The 15,060-nt window shown below is 39.2% G+C and overlaps 2 protein-coding genes across 6 annotated transcripts in view; both read left to right on the top strand.

Annotated features, from left to right (window-relative positions):
• The window catches only part of rph3aa (rabphilin 3A homolog (mouse), a), a 31,834-nt gene extending 19,476 nt beyond the window's left edge, over nt 1-12,358 (top strand). For 2 of the 3 annotated variants that reach the window (XM_007577301.2, XM_007577300.2), the window contains exons 6-16: nt 2,094-2,270; nt 2,394-2,570; nt 2,705-2,784; nt 6,247-6,321; nt 6,526-6,635; nt 6,722-6,848; nt 7,766-7,819; nt 8,504-8,655; nt 8,758-8,839; nt 8,928-9,024; nt 10,400-12,358. In XM_007577301.2, coding sequence (XP_007577363.1) covers nt 2,094-2,270; nt 2,394-2,570; nt 2,705-2,784; nt 6,247-6,321; nt 6,526-6,635; nt 6,722-6,848; nt 7,766-7,819; nt 8,504-8,655; nt 8,758-8,839; nt 8,928-9,024; nt 10,400-10,533 — 1,265 coding nt within the window. In that variant the 3' untranslated portion in view covers nt 10,534-12,358. The remainder of the gene's footprint in view (nt 1-2,093; nt 2,271-2,393; nt 2,571-2,704; nt 2,785-6,246; nt 6,322-6,525; nt 6,636-6,721; nt 6,849-7,765; nt 7,820-8,503; nt 8,656-8,757; nt 8,840-8,927; nt 9,025-10,399) is intronic. The other variant, XM_016663665.1, reaches the window with a different exon arrangement.
• Nucleotides 12,359-13,117: 759 nt separating this feature from the next.
• The window catches only part of pla2g3 (phospholipase A2 group III), a 9,880-nt gene continuing 7,937 nt past the window's right edge, over nt 13,118-15,060 (top strand). Inside the window, exons 1-2 of one of the 3 annotated variants that reach the window (XM_007577299.2) lie at nt 13,118-13,245; nt 14,372-14,921. In XM_007577299.2, the coding sequence (XP_007577361.1) occupies nt 14,390-14,921 (532 nt within the window). In that variant the 5' untranslated portion in view covers nt 13,118-13,245; nt 14,372-14,389. Of the gene's footprint in view, nt 13,296-14,177; nt 14,922-15,060 lie in introns of those variants that run through there. The other 2 variants (XM_007577298.2, XM_016663671.1) reach the window with 2 other exon arrangements.

Below are 15,060 nucleotides of genomic sequence, written 5' to 3'. Positions count from 1 at the left end.
GTTTTCATCCACAGCAAACCATGAATATGTTTTCTGTTCTTTGCAGACACACAGAGGAATAAACATGGAATTCTGATGAAATATGACAGATCTGATTACAACACAAAGCACACACTCATCACACACACGTCTAATGTTGTCGCAGACTGGATTGCTCAACTGAACAGAGTCATTAACTTTGTCCTGCTGTGTGTTTGGAAATGTAAGAGATTAACTTCGGTGTCAGAAGAAGAAGAATTAAAACATCAAACTTGAATATGCATTGTTTAAAATTAATATTAGATTTCAAGAGGGTATTGATTTGACAACAGATGTATTTTGCAAAATCAGGAAATGTGGAACCTTGCATGTTTATATTTCATACATTGTATGAACTTATAAACGACTAAAATTAGTTGCTTGAGTAAAATCCTTTTTCCACGTTTTAGTAGTTGAAGGTCACAAAGTCAAATGACATTAATTCGACCCATCCACTCTGATGCCAGATGCAACAGTGATTTAATAAAGCCAATCAGGCTGATAGAATACCATCTCCAGATATTATTTCTGTTCCCTGTAGGCAGCCGGTTATATTACATGCTGTGCCTGCAGTGCCAATACAGGATCAGGGAAGAAAATGTTCTACAAATGAGGGTATGAATACTTTTACATGGCACTGTACCGCTAGCTGCATTAACAATGCAAATGCATGCAAGTATTTGTTGATATTCTGCTGATGTTGAAAAAACACAATTTCATATTTGAGGTGTTTCCATTAAATAAGGAATTAAATTAAAATCACATATGAATAAGCTTGTCTACATGATAAGTCATTAAAAATCTTGACAGCTACGGATGTGAACAGCTACATGAGACATGTTCATAATGGGGTATACATAGACATAATATAAGCATAGACGCCTCATGGACCGCTGCGGCGCAGGAAATACGGCGGCCATCTTGGAGCGGTATACCCTCCTACTTTGCTCAATCAAAACAGCAGAAGATGCCTCAGCACTGAGGGATATTTCCTCCTGCATTATTTTCCTCCAACAAATTATTCCAGTGAACGAAGCGCGTACAGCTTCCTTTTAACCTCCGTCTTCCCATTTCTGATGCTGGATCTTCAATATCCTCAAGCTTTGAAATACCAGGCAGCTACAAACCGTGTGTTAGCTGTACTGGCTAAGTTTTGGCTACAGTCCGCTGTCGCCTTGATATCAGCAGGAAAATGAAAAAAACTAAGCACTGGATGGTACCGGCTAATTACTGGACACAACGGAACACCAAAAAACTCGATTGTTGTACCAGTAGCTCGCAGATATTTTAAGTTTTGCATCTTTTTCATGGTACAGATCTTGAAGCTTTGGCTAAAAACAATAGCAGGATCCGGAACCGATCTATGTGGCATAAATTCAAACGGAAATACGTCACAACCTCTCGTGGTATCAGCCAATCAGAGGAGACGTTGGTGTCTTATTCAGGTGTTGGAGCGAAAAGCCCCGCCTACTTGGGAGTGGCTATACATATGCAGCGTTTTGGGGAAATTGTAGTTAGCGATTTTACATAAGAGCTACAGATTCAACGTGTTCAAGTGGCACAACTTTTGGAGCCAGCTGCACATTACCCAAAAAACAAACAAAAGCATATCCAACATCCTCCTGCCACTTCCTGTTGTCTTCTTTGTCTTTTTTACCAGTAGTTGTTGATCACGTGACTAGTATCAAGCAAAAAAAATAAAAAATTAATAAATAAAGTTGCATTTTTGCAAAAATACGCCTTTGTTGATATGGCCAAATAACCACCTCATCCTAGTGGAGAAAAGTTTTAGCGCAGGTCTCCAGTTTTTTCTAAATTGCCGCGTTTCCATGAAGCAAGTTTATTTTTCAATTTGTGCAACTCTGTTATTAATTGAAACATAGCTACTGGTACTAATCAGCGTGTTTTTCTGAACAGGTATGTACATTATACTGGATCCAGAATGCGCTGGTGACTGTTACCGTTCCCACTCCCAGCAGCCATTACCGATCCATCTATCGAAGCAGCAGCTTTGATGTAGCTGCTGTGGTGCCGACTATTGTGGCAGCTCTGATCATCTTCCTTTGTCTCCTCAGCGCTTCGGCAGAAGCAGTCCAGTGCGTCAGAACAATGGGAGCAGACAGCAAGAACAACAACAACTGACAGCTGTGATGAGACTCATTCTACTCAGGCAGCCGGAACCAAGACAGAGAGGCCTGTGTTAGCGTCCAAAACACCTCAGGCAAACATGCAGCAGACGGCACCCACCCCAGGTAAAATCACACTCCTCCCTCTAAGAATAAGCCCAACGCTGCAGGGGGACGACGGGACGGGGGTCCAAACATTTAAGCTAGCACTTTCTAAGAAAAGACGGCCCAGACTTACCGTGTCTGTAGTTCCAGCGGCGGATCTGGAAAACAAGCGGCAACCGGTCGTCTCCTCAGGTCCCACTTACATACCTGCAACCAGGATCACTCCACCTGCGAATCCACCTTCCAACAACGCGACGCCTCAGAAACCCGCTCCAGATCACACAGAGAACGACGACAATGACTACGACTCTGACGATGCCAGTAAGACGGTTGAAACTCGTCCATTCAGATCAATTTTTCAAAAATTTCAACATTTTTTCCTTTTTTTTTTTTGCTTTTAAAATCTACTTTCAGTTGCATATGTATATTGCGCTTCTGTGTCGTTATTCTTACAGCCACACTGGGATCTCTGGAGTTCAGCCTTCTTTATGAACAGGAGAATCATGCTCTACACTGCTGCATCATTAAAGCTAAGGTGAACACAAAACCACATGTACAGGAAAAACAAGATGGTGACACAAGACAAAGTAAATATACCTGGACAGGATGACGGCACTCAAATGTTTTGTGATGTAAAAAGTCCAAAATGAGTCATCTCAGTACTTTTTCCATGTTTAATAGGACATCCTCCACAGTTTAGCTGAAAATCAAACAAATCTGTTTCAGTGTAGTGAATTGTAAGTCCTTTATCTTAGAAACAAAAGTTGAAAAGGTGCCTTAAAGTTAGTCAACTTTTAGATTTGAGTTAAATCTCTGCTGACCAGCTTACAAACTCTCAGGATAATTTACAACTGTGAGTCAAACTTATGACTTTAACAAGTAGAGTTCAGGCAAAGTGCCTTTAACTAAAGGGGCTCTCTACAGAGCCCCCTAGTGGTTATAGGGAGATTTTTTTTCTTTCGTTACCTTGCAATAAATTTGCGAATGCACAATTGTCTATTTTGTATTGAGTCACATTGATAACAAATGATAATTTAAAATTGTACATATGTACCCCTTAAAAGATGCACATTAAAAACATACTTAATCAATCTTAGCCCTTTGGTGCAGAAAACTGGTTCAAAATCCGTCTTTTAAAGTTCATGTTTGCGTAATATCTTTCAGCGAAGACTGGACTGCGCATGAAAACGACCCTTTAGTAACCATTCAGACTAACAGGCACAGCAAAACCATCAGATAGTGAAGACACAGCAAAAAATTTGGATGTATTTCTTCCGTCTTCTGTCCCTTCTTGTTTGTGTTTTAGAGTAGAGATGGACAACCCATGTTTGACCTGTTTTTCGTTGGTATTTTGCACATAGGCACAAGGGTTTTATTTTTTATCAAAAATAAAACTTCAGATAACTCAAACAATATTTTAACACAGAATTCCTTACAAAAAGCTTAAAATGTAAGAGAGAATCTTTCAGTATTCAATATACTGCATGAACTGACCATTAAATTCATCACTGCGTAGTGAGGGAATGCAAAACTCATTATGTAGGAATGGGAATGAGGTAACAGAAAAGAAATAAAATCCCCCATGACCCTTATGAGACTCTGTAGCTGTTAGTTTCAGTGTACAGGAAAAAAAATTAAAAACCCTGAAAAAAAGATTGTGTGCATGACTTCACACAAAGTCTTGTTTAACACATCTTTTGATCAAATTTTAACTATTAGTTTTTTTGAACACACAACTAACCTGATTTTTATCTACTGAACTGTATTTAAGGTCAGCTTTACTGATTTCTCTGACATTTTCTAATTGGCAGCATTAGAACCATAGTTTACAGAGAGGTTTAAAAGGATCAAGATGATCTCAGGTTAGTACTGATTGTGGTTGTTGCATGTGTGGACTGTGAAAACGTAAATCCTGAACCTAAATCAACAAAAGATCCAACCAAATGTTAGAGTATGCAAACCAATGCTATTAAAATACTGCAGTTTTTTTAACTTGCTGTGTTTTCCCACTAATATTTTATTAGTTTTTCTTTTGAATTGTGCAGGACAGACGTCACATTAAAGTTCTAAAAAGTTTTTTGGCCTAGGTTTTCACACTAGCAGTAACTTGCATTTTAACAGTGGTTTGTTTATTTTCTTTTATACATTGACAGAACTGTAAAAATGACAGTGAAAAACTGTAAAAGAAAAAAAAAAGACCAACATTTGGTTAAGCTGAGAAAACAAAAGAGGAAAAAGTAGAGCAAGACAAGTCAGGAGAGGACAGCAATACAATACGGAGTGTGGCTAAATCAATAAACATGTTAAAATGGGACGAGATCAAACAGGACGGGACAAATAAAACAAGATTCAATAAGACACAACAAGGCCAGATGGTTCAACATGAGCAGATAAAAGAGGAAGGGAAAGAGACATAACGAGACAGGACAACAAGAGACAAAACAAGGAGATGTAAGAGACGCAATAACGCAACAGAAGATGGGGGAGGATGTAACAAGACTGAAGCAATATAAGATGAGACAGGAGGCGATTAACAAAAGAAAACAGAGCTGAAGGATGGCATGTACAGTAGGAAAAGAAGAGAAAACCTCACATGAGAGAGCACAGAAGGAGAGGAGGCAAAAAGAGAAAAGACAAAATAACACAAACCTAACCAAAGACCTGGCAACTCAACTGAAGGAGTTGAGCCAGGATGAGAATCCTAGAAGGAAATATTAAACAGAAGTCAGCAAAATGAGTAGAGTTGCTAGAAATGTAATGATAAGACAGAAGAAACGACAAGACAGTTGAAAAAGATTAAATACGAACTACAACAAATAAAGAACAATGAATAAAAGCTCAAGTTCAAACAGAAAAACATTAAACTAGATAAGTTAATATGTCAAGAAAAGGGCTTTAACACAAGACAGAACGGATGCAGCACAAACATTACAATGGACTTTAACAACATCTCTTCACCAGACATAGCAATGCAACCCTTCTCTCTGTATTACTCCAAGAAAGTGAATTTACTTCAAACTTTAATACCGTCAAAAATTAGAGACACAAAAGAAGTTTTAAAAAAAAAAGGAAAAGGGAAAAAAAAGGACATCTGATTGTAGCAAATTGAACACAGGTGTTCTTCAAGGCTGTACTGCCTGTGACCATTCATCACAAGAATGAAATATATTACAATGCTTTGATGCAACAGTTATAAAGACGTTGTCACGACAACAATCTAACGCCTTAATGTCAACAAGACAAAAGCTGTCAACTTTAAAGACTGAAGTAAAGATATCCTTCACTTGGAATAAAAGCCAGAATTTACAGTGGCTTTATTCATAAATGTGACTAAAATTAACATTGACTTTATTTAATGTGTGTGTTTTTAATTTAACCAGAGAAGAGAAAATTATAAGAAATTTTAAGTACATGTCTAAAATACAATTAGTAATGAGTAATAAATCTATGAATATTTGAAACCAAGATGGATCAGAACAAATGGTTTTTGGAATACTGGCCTGCACGTAGCAGAAAGAAAATTCAGAGAATTTTCTGAATTTAAAGAAAATTCTCGAGAAATTCTCTCGTTCTTCTGGCCTTTAGCAAATATAAACCATTTTGATAATCCTGACCAAAAAAGAAAAGGTTTATTCTGAGTTAATGACAAAAAGTGAGGGAAAAAGGTTACATGTCTTAATATATAGAGTATGTAAATATCTGGTTTCAGCTGTTCACAGAGCAACAATGACAAATGTGATTTAAAAAAATAAGTTGAATTTAGATAAAAATAAAAGGAATGTGTCACAAAGAGAAAGGGCAAAGCTAAATGAAAAGGGAAGGCAAGAAAGGTCGACAAAAGGGTAAGATATAAAAACAGCATACTGGACAAATAAAAGAAGTTAAAATAAAACCTTGTACTGTAGAATGAGATGAGGTGATGATAGAGAAGAAAACTGGGACAAACTGGACAAGGCAAAGCAATGAGGTCATCTAAACTCTGATTTTTTACGTTTAGGGTTTGAAACCAATGGATTCCAATGGACTGGCAGATCCGTATGTAAAGCTACATCTGCTGCCTGGAGCCAGTAAGGTATTTACCAACATATTTATTGCAACAATAAATATGTTACTGTGACCAGTTAAAAAAAAGTTCAAGGATGCAATAAATGTGATTGAACTCTTTTACAAGCTAAAAAATGAGATTTGTTTTTCATTCTAATATATTAGCCTTGTGGTTTCTCAGTCAATCTTTAGCATTTGCTCCTTTCTTAGAAAGACTCTGTTCTGTTCTAAGTCCAACAAGCTTCGCACCAAGACGCTTAAAAACACCCTGAACCCCCTGTGGAACGAGACGCTGATCTACCACGGCATCACTGACGACGAGATGCAACGCAAAACGCTCAGGTACCGTGGATCACCTTTACCTGCGTTACTGTGACGCCAGCTTTGAAATGGAAGGATTTGTAGAACTCGTGGTCGTCTTCCCGCAGGCTGTCGGTGAGCGATGAGGACAAGTTTGGACATAACGAATTCATTGGAGAGACACGGGTTGCGCTCAAGAAACTGAAGTTTGACCAGAAGAAGAATTTCAATGTTTGCTTGGAGAGAGTGATCCCGGTAAGCAAGATCATTCACTACTCACGCAGTACGATCCGATATGGAGGACCATTTGACCCACTTCACTGTTAAACAGAACCAGTGACCATTCTAAATATCTATATCCATTCATCTAGTTACTTAAACATAATTCCAAATAATATTTTGTATTTTGAAGGGGCTCTGACTGATTCACCTTGTGGTCTGACAGGGAACTACCACCATTTTGCCTCATCTACCAATATTTATATCTTTAAAGGGGCAGTATTACATATTTTTTAGTCATATAATGCCATTTTATAGTACACTCAAATGACTGTTACTGTCAGTTGTTGTAAAAATGCTATATATCACTATACATCAAATATGACTTAAAAGAAATATGACTTCGTAATTCAACACCTTGTAATTGGGCCTCTGTCTTTATGAAACTCCACCTTCAGGAAGTCATCACAACATGGCTCCTCTACTAACCCCTTTAACAACGTTTTTACCAGCATTTCACTTAGAAGTAGTTAGTATTATGAGCTCAGCAGATGCGCAGTTCCACCAGGTGTTTGCTAATTGCTGCTGGCTAGTCTGAAGGAGCTGAGAGGGGGATAGGCGGGGGAAGGCTGCTGTGTGAGGCAGAAGCTCAGAAATGTGGAAACTGCAGCTCAGAAGAGGAGTTTCATCCTTGAAGGTGGGGCTTACTCCACCCAGGCGTTTTGCACAGCTGAATGGTTGCCAAGGTTTTCTCAAACATGCATGAAAGAATCAAAGCAACACTCCAGGTATGTTTTTGGTGAGGAAATAACATTATAACATAATATAACTTAAAAAAAGGTTAGATTTTACATAATACTGCCCTTTTAAATATTCATATAGGTTGTTAAGCAGGTAAAAGATGCAGGATTTTTTCTGCTACGATGATGACAAATGTTTTGGTTTACTTGCAGGTGAAGAAGGCTGTTGGAGGGTCGATTCGTGGCATGGCACTTTATGAGGACGATGTAAGTTTCATTATTATTGTCACAATTACTCCAAACCTCGACAAGGTTAGCATAATACTTCTGAACTAATATGTCTTCAGATTTCTTATTTTTGTTTTTACAAAGCTACTTTAAGACACTGTGACAGACATTCTGCGTGTTTTCAGCTTCAGACATCAGTTCCAGTTGTGATCCTGTGCACAGCTGGAGTCTGTCTGACCTTTGGAAACAGATTCACTAAATCAAACTGATCCAGAACCTGCTTTCCCAAACTGTTTTCTGTATTAAGTTGCTTTCATCTGACTTCCAGGACTTGTTTTGTTGTGTTGCCATGGATATGTCAAATCTAGGAGCCATGACACAAAGACAAAGAAGGTTAAACTTGCTTTTTAGGAAAAGCTGATTTTAGCAGCGCAGCCCTAGAGTCCTCAGTCATACTTTACACGACTGATGTCCAGCATCCAACAGTCGCAGTAAAAATTAAGTTAGGACATCAAAATTATATGAATTATATTGCATCACTCTTAGAGAAAAATAGAAAGACAACCTATTATTATCAGTTTGAGACTGGACATGTATGCTTTGCTCCAATTAGAGGATAATCTGTCCAGATATGAGATCAGCACAAAGGGATATTAAGATCAAGAGAAAATGCGTTTCTTTGAAAAGCTTCTGCATTCATTAGCCGAGTGTGTGTGTTCACAGTTGAAGGAAGGCGAAGACTCAGAGGAGAGGGGCCGCATCCTGATATCACTGACGTACAACAGTCAGCAGAGCCGTCTGGTAGTGGGCGTGGTCCGCTGCGCTCACCTGGCCGCCATGGACTCCAACGGCTACTCAGACCCTTTCGTCAAAATGTGCGTCCTCCTTTCATCTGCCTTTATTTAATTTACTTTTCTTTTTTTCATTTTTTGTCGAATGAATCACGTCCAGAACTTTCTGCTCCTTTGTTGCCGTAGATGTCTGAAGCCAGACATGGGAAAGAAAGCCAAGAACAAGACGCAGATCAAAAAGAAGACCCTCAACCCAGAGTTCAACGAGGTCAGTTGCTGCTTCCGAACCGCACCCTCCTTACTGACTCCACCCGCAGGTTATGTAACAAACCCTGCGTTTCTTCACTGGGTTTTAGGAGTTCAGTTACGAAATTAAACACGCTGAGCTCGCCAAGAAAACCCTGGACGTATCGGTCTGGGACTATGACATGGGGAAATCCAACGATTTCATTGGTAAGTCCATGGATAGATTTCTTCATAACTTCAGCCTTTGTTGGGTTGTTTATATTTGATGGCGTCAGAAATTTAAAAAGATGTGACAATGAGTCAGGCTTGTCTTGGTTTTATAAGCAACAAATCAAGTACTGGTACGATGAATTAAAACCAACTAAAAAATTTTCATTTGCATGATTTAGTGTTTTTCTCTTTTCTCTCTTTCTATCAAAGACTGAATAACAAAACTCTCCAGTCTGGTGCTTTGACCAATTTGATACAGAGACTTCATAATTCATTTTATTTGTTGTTTTGTGTATTTCTTTTGGATATTTAAAGTGTCTTCCAGCTCCAGAATGAAATGTTCATTAGAATGTGAACTTTACTGATCTTTCAGAATGTGTTCTTTCATTTTTAGGCCATTACTATGATACTTGAAAATAGTCTCATAGCAACAATATTATCATGTATTGTGATAACTTCTGGTATAGTTTATCATCCATTAACATTCGTTACAATGACCATAAGCTGCATCACTGTACTTTGACACAAATTGGTACAAGAAATTGCAATCAGAGTTTATCCTACAGATGCACCGATCCACTTTTTTCACTTCTGATACCGATACCAATATTTGAGGTTTAGTATCAGCCGATACGGAAAAACAGTGCTGAACTGACTTAAAACGTTTCTTTATTTAAAAAAACAAACAAAAAACAGACATGAATGAACTGAAATACAGATTTATTTAATAAATCTGCACCAGGACAGCACTTTATGAGGAAAATGATCTAAACTAGTCAAACCCCACCTTTATTACTGAGACCCACTGTATCAAAAGCAGCATTGAGGTCTAGTAGCACAAGCACAGACGCATGTTCACTATCTGATCTGAGGTTGTGTCTTTGCCTCTGAGAGGAGAAATCTGCATCAGTCTGTTATCTGAGGCTATGATGACCACCTCACCATTAATATCATTAATGGTGAGGTGGTCGGAAAAGACAAAATATTTTTAGCTTGTTTGCAAAGAACATGCAGAAGCATTTAAGGAAATAAACTAATTTAGACGAGAAAACCTTGTCGTTGATGCAAAACTTGTTAAAACAAGAGAACGTTTTGGTTTTAATGAGATTAAAAAACTTGCTCTAACTAGATTTATTAAAACCAACACATCTCATTTTAAGAAGAAACCTGCTCCTGCATTTATTTCTAAGCTCTGGCAGTTAAACACTCCCATGAAAACACTGATAAAAACCCGCCAAAACAAGCAATTATAATGGATAAAAATAATGAAATGAATAAATATGAGATTAAAACAAGTACAAGTACAATATCAATGGAAGCATTTCTGTATAAATTACCATATTGTTCTTGTTCTCCTGTCTCTTGTTTTCAGGGGGATGTCAGCTAGGCATCCAGGCTAAAGGAGAGAGTTTGAAACACTGGTACGAATGCCTCAAGAACAAAGACAAGAAGATTGAGCGCTGGCATGTCCTGCTTAATGACAATACTGTCCAGTTTGAGGATTAGTTCACGCTGTAATGATTCAGTTATCTGCTTCTTTATTTGATAATTTCTCTGCTAAATGTTATTTTTCAGTTTCAAAAGTTAGACCGATTCCTCCGTGTGTTCGTATGGAGTTTTCCCCAGAACTCCAATGTGAATTTTAAATTTCTTGTGACAAACATGGGTGTCGATCTAAAGTACCCCCCTCCCCTATCCCGACCCCATCACCTACCCACCCAGTCCTCCTAAACTAATCCAGGAAGCTAATTGTATTACACCTCATAAAACATGATAAAGGAGCCTCTGAACTGAGCGTTTATCATAATTCTCGGGGAAGATAAAGTCTTTGTTATCACTGTTATCAGGTGAGAGTGTTGTATTGAAGTGTGCACAGATGCTCAGACTCAACAGAAGGAATTCCCGGTCGTCTGTCTGACCTTTTCCCACCCGATCATGTCATTCTGGCGACCACGTCATTGCTGGGTGAAGAGGTCGGCTTTCCTGATGTATCTAATCACATTTTATTAGCTGATGTGTAATGTAATTCTGGTGTGTGCGTCGTCCAAAACAAAGCAAGCAAAAATATATATGTCTCTCTATATATTTTATTTGTGTTATTGTGCCAACCGACCATGCGTTTTGCATATGTTAAATTATGAATTTGAGACTGAATCAACAAAGTTGTAGACAAGAGCCCAGTTGTGAACTTTCTGACATGCAGACAGTTTGTAGCACACAGTGGCAAGCTAACAGTGACCTGTCATTTTACTAGAAATGTTAGCTAACCTGAATATTTACAAGCCTTTTCTTGATAGACTGAAATAACTTACCTACTGTCTGTCAACCACTTTGAAAAGCTTTTTTCATCCCTACGACATCTTTGTTCTTCTCCCTCTTTCGTTTTTCTTTCTTTATTTCTTTTTTTTTGTTTCCTGACCTTTCTTCCTGCCTTTCTTTTACGCCTCTCCATCTTTAGCTAGCTGCCTTCTTCTTGATTTTTATTTGCGGTCAGACAACGAAGCTAGCTGTCATCAGACGACAACACAATTCAAATGGATGAAAAAAGACGCGGCCCAGAACGTTCTCGACCTGGAATAATTTTTCGCCATCGTTTTGGCGCCCTCTGTAGGGTAGTGCCACTGTGCGTCGCATATAGTACATAATACATTTTTATTTGTGGGCGTGAAATGTATGACGGCGTATTAGGGCTGTTGTAGCCAGAGAAAAAGAGAACAGTACAATCCAGTCAACAAATCAGAAATGATCAAATTAATCTTAGAAATTTGACATGAAATTTCTGAGTTTGAAAAGTTGAAAATTAATCTAAGAAATTTGCTTGGAAAAACAAAACAAAAAAGAACAAGATCATTTCTGATTTTGAGAAGTCAAAAAGTTGCTGAAATTTGAAATTAATCTCAGAATGTTCTAGGGAAAACACGCACATTTCTGAGTTGCAATTGCAAACATGAAGTTTTTGATGGAAATTTACTCTTTTTTTTTCTATCTACAATGGCTTTAATATACCGCTGTAGAAACTCTTTTGGCTCCACGCAGCTAAAACCTTTCTCTGTGCATGTGCTAGCAGTCTGCCTTTCTGCTGGAGAAATTCAAAGGGCAAAAGTAACGCTTCTGCAAGGACCTTCTCTATGAAATGATCATAAAACTAAATTAGACCAAGCAATGGTTCAATAAAACATAATGAAATATTCCTGTTCTGATCTAACTCTATGTTTTAGAGTCAGGTAAAATGTTTCCAGCTGCTTATTCTCCCTGTATTGCTGCTGATGCCTGTATGAACCCATGTTGTTGCATACATGTGGCTAATTAATAAAGACATGATGGCACTTGATTTGGAGCAGTGTTTTTTTTTTCCTGTGACATGGCATAAACTTTGTCTGAATCAGGCGAGGTCTAATCCAATCAGCTGATGCAGACACGCAGATGAGAATCAAGTGGATTTTGACCTTTCTTGATAATGCACTTTCCCTCCAAGTGGGTGAAAGGTCACATGCCTGATTGACTCCGTCTGACCTTGAATCCGCAGTCAAATAAATTCAGGTATTGATCCCGCAGAAACGCCCGATAATACCAGGCTAATTAATTAATGTGTTTAATTAAATGAAACTAAAGTTCAGCATGTCGCTCAAGCGGAACAAAAGCATATGCAAAATCAAAAGTGAACGAGACATGAAGAATATCTGATTAGATGTAGCCCAGGTGAAAAGCTTATGTATAGAACCAAGAAAGTCTATAAAACGAGATATAACTGCAAATTGAAAAAAGGCGTCTGTCGACAACAAGTTCTGCAAAATGATCCCCAGAAGAAGGTTGTACGTGAATTAAACACATTTGTATCGTAACGGTGCAAACAGATTAAAAGATGTGAAATAACATTTAGTCACAAAAAGTACATTTTATTTTCAACAAAGTAGGAAACCTTTTTTAAAAATTGCAAGAAGAGAATTAAAACTGCAAATATGTCAGCCAAAAGAACCCTGAAGCAACTACACAATGATTGGACGATGACTTCCCTACGACTGCTTTCTTACTGGATGACTGGGTGCAGTGGTGATATTGTATGTTGTCTTCCACACACCTGAATCAAATGAATGGTTGATACCAGGCAATATCTGCTGATGAGGGATTCTGACATTCTGGTCCACGCTCCATACCAGTTAGTGTTCGACAACAGCCAATAAACAGCAAAAAAGAAGAAGAAGAGAGAATCTGCTTCAGGTGTGTGGGGAAGAGAAGGACCTAAAAGCTGCAGGGTGGAATCTCTCAAGGTCTGGACTTAGTCACTTCTGTTTTAAAAACTGCTTAGAAGAATATCATCTCAGATTAGATCCATATTGGTCAAATATTGAACTTTGACATCCAGCAGATGAGTAATGAAACCATTTTATACACTTGAAAACATCCTGGCACCTGGCTGGCATCACCCATCCTGTGTCCACTTTGTTACATTTTACTTTACAAATAGTGTTTATTTTATTATTACTGAATTTCTGTTTTATTTTTGCTGAATGTTTTAAATTAGACAATATGTGCCCCTTGTTCTCAAATGGTGAGTATAATTTAGACAATAAAATTCTAATTCAGAGAAAAAAAATGGTTGAAAGAAGAAGATAACCAGAAACTCATGACAAAATATATCAAACCAGGTCTAAAGCATAGTAATGTGGTAATGGAAACTGGCGTAACACCTGTTTCAACACCGGATCATCCCGGTACGCACCGTGTGTGTGTGTGTGTGTGTGTGTGTGTGTGTGTGTGTGTGTGTGTGTGTGTGTGTGTGTGTGCGCACGCGTGCGCGGTTCAGCCAAACAAAGCGGCCCTCATTAGTTGCCTAACAATAGAGTTACGACTGTTCTGGATTTTCACAACACATCTGACATGTTCAGGTTGATTCAACACAGCAGAGAAGACAAGTCCAGAAGTGTCTGTGTAAAAATCAATAGTTTAGTTGATCACATCTCCATTCAGCATGTTAGGGGTGTGTCTGAGCAGCACTGATGCATTAGTCAGATTTACAGTTAAAAACGTTTTTCTGTGTGTGTGTGTGTGTGTGTGTGTGTGTGTGTGTGTGTGTGTGTGTGTGTATCCTCATTAATATTGTGGCTGTAAATGTGGGGCAGAGAGATGGGGAGTGTTTTGGCTACGCTGCCTGGTCACGTGTCTGATCTGGATGTACTGTTAATCCACCGGAAAACCTTCCTCTCCTCCTCCTGTTCTTTTTCGCCTTCACATTTAAAACCGACCTGGACTCTGCAAATGAATGAAAAACCTCCCAGAGGCAGAAGTTAGCACTTTGCTGCAGAGTTAGTCAAACAGCCTCTCTTTCTCTCTCATCCGGCCGCAGCTCCATTGATGCGCCAAGATGACGCACATCTCCGCTCTCCTGGCTCTCACTGTAACATCAGCTCTCCTGGGCTGTATGGCCGCGCGAGCCTCCACCCACTGCAGCTGGACCAAAGTTTCTTCCAGCGGCCAACTGCACGTCAGCTTCCTCCGGGGGGATCCGCACGGCAGCGCCGCGGCACCGCGCCTATACCACGGCGTCTGGTCCGGGGAGCGCGCCCTGCTCGGCTGCACCTGGAGTGATGACGCAGCGCTGATCCAGAGCTACCTGTCTGCGTGTCGGGGGCGCACGCGGGAATTTAACGACCGCGCGGAGAAAACGTTGGATCTGGAGTCTTTGTTTGACGCGGATCGGTGCGTCTCTCTGGCCTCTCCGAGCTTTGCTAATCTCCCGGAGCACACAGCGGGGAGACACGTGAGGAGCCTCGGAGATCAAGGTGAAGGTGAAAGGTCAGAGGTTAGGATTCACGCGCGTGTAAAGCGCGGATTTATCGTCCCCGGGACTCTGTGGTGCGGCTCTGGCAACAAAGCGCCATCATACGCAGATTTGGGTGAGTGATGCTGTGTTTGAACTAACCATCATCCAAGATACACGAGGAAATGGTATTGTACTGTTTACCTAATCACATTATTCACATTTTAACACATCATGTTGACAAAAAGTCTGTTGTGTTTTGATGCCGGCTACAT

This window comes from Poecilia formosa, unplaced genomic scaffold (assembly GCF_000485575.1).
Source record: "Poecilia formosa unplaced genomic scaffold, Poecilia_formosa-5.1.2 Scaffold436, whole genome shotgun sequence".
In the NCBI taxonomy this organism is placed as follows: domain Eukaryota; kingdom Metazoa; phylum Chordata; class Actinopteri; order Cyprinodontiformes; family Poeciliidae; genus Poecilia; species Poecilia formosa.
Note: the sequence above shows the minus strand (reverse complement) of the source record. Positions and strands in the feature narration are given on the sequence as shown.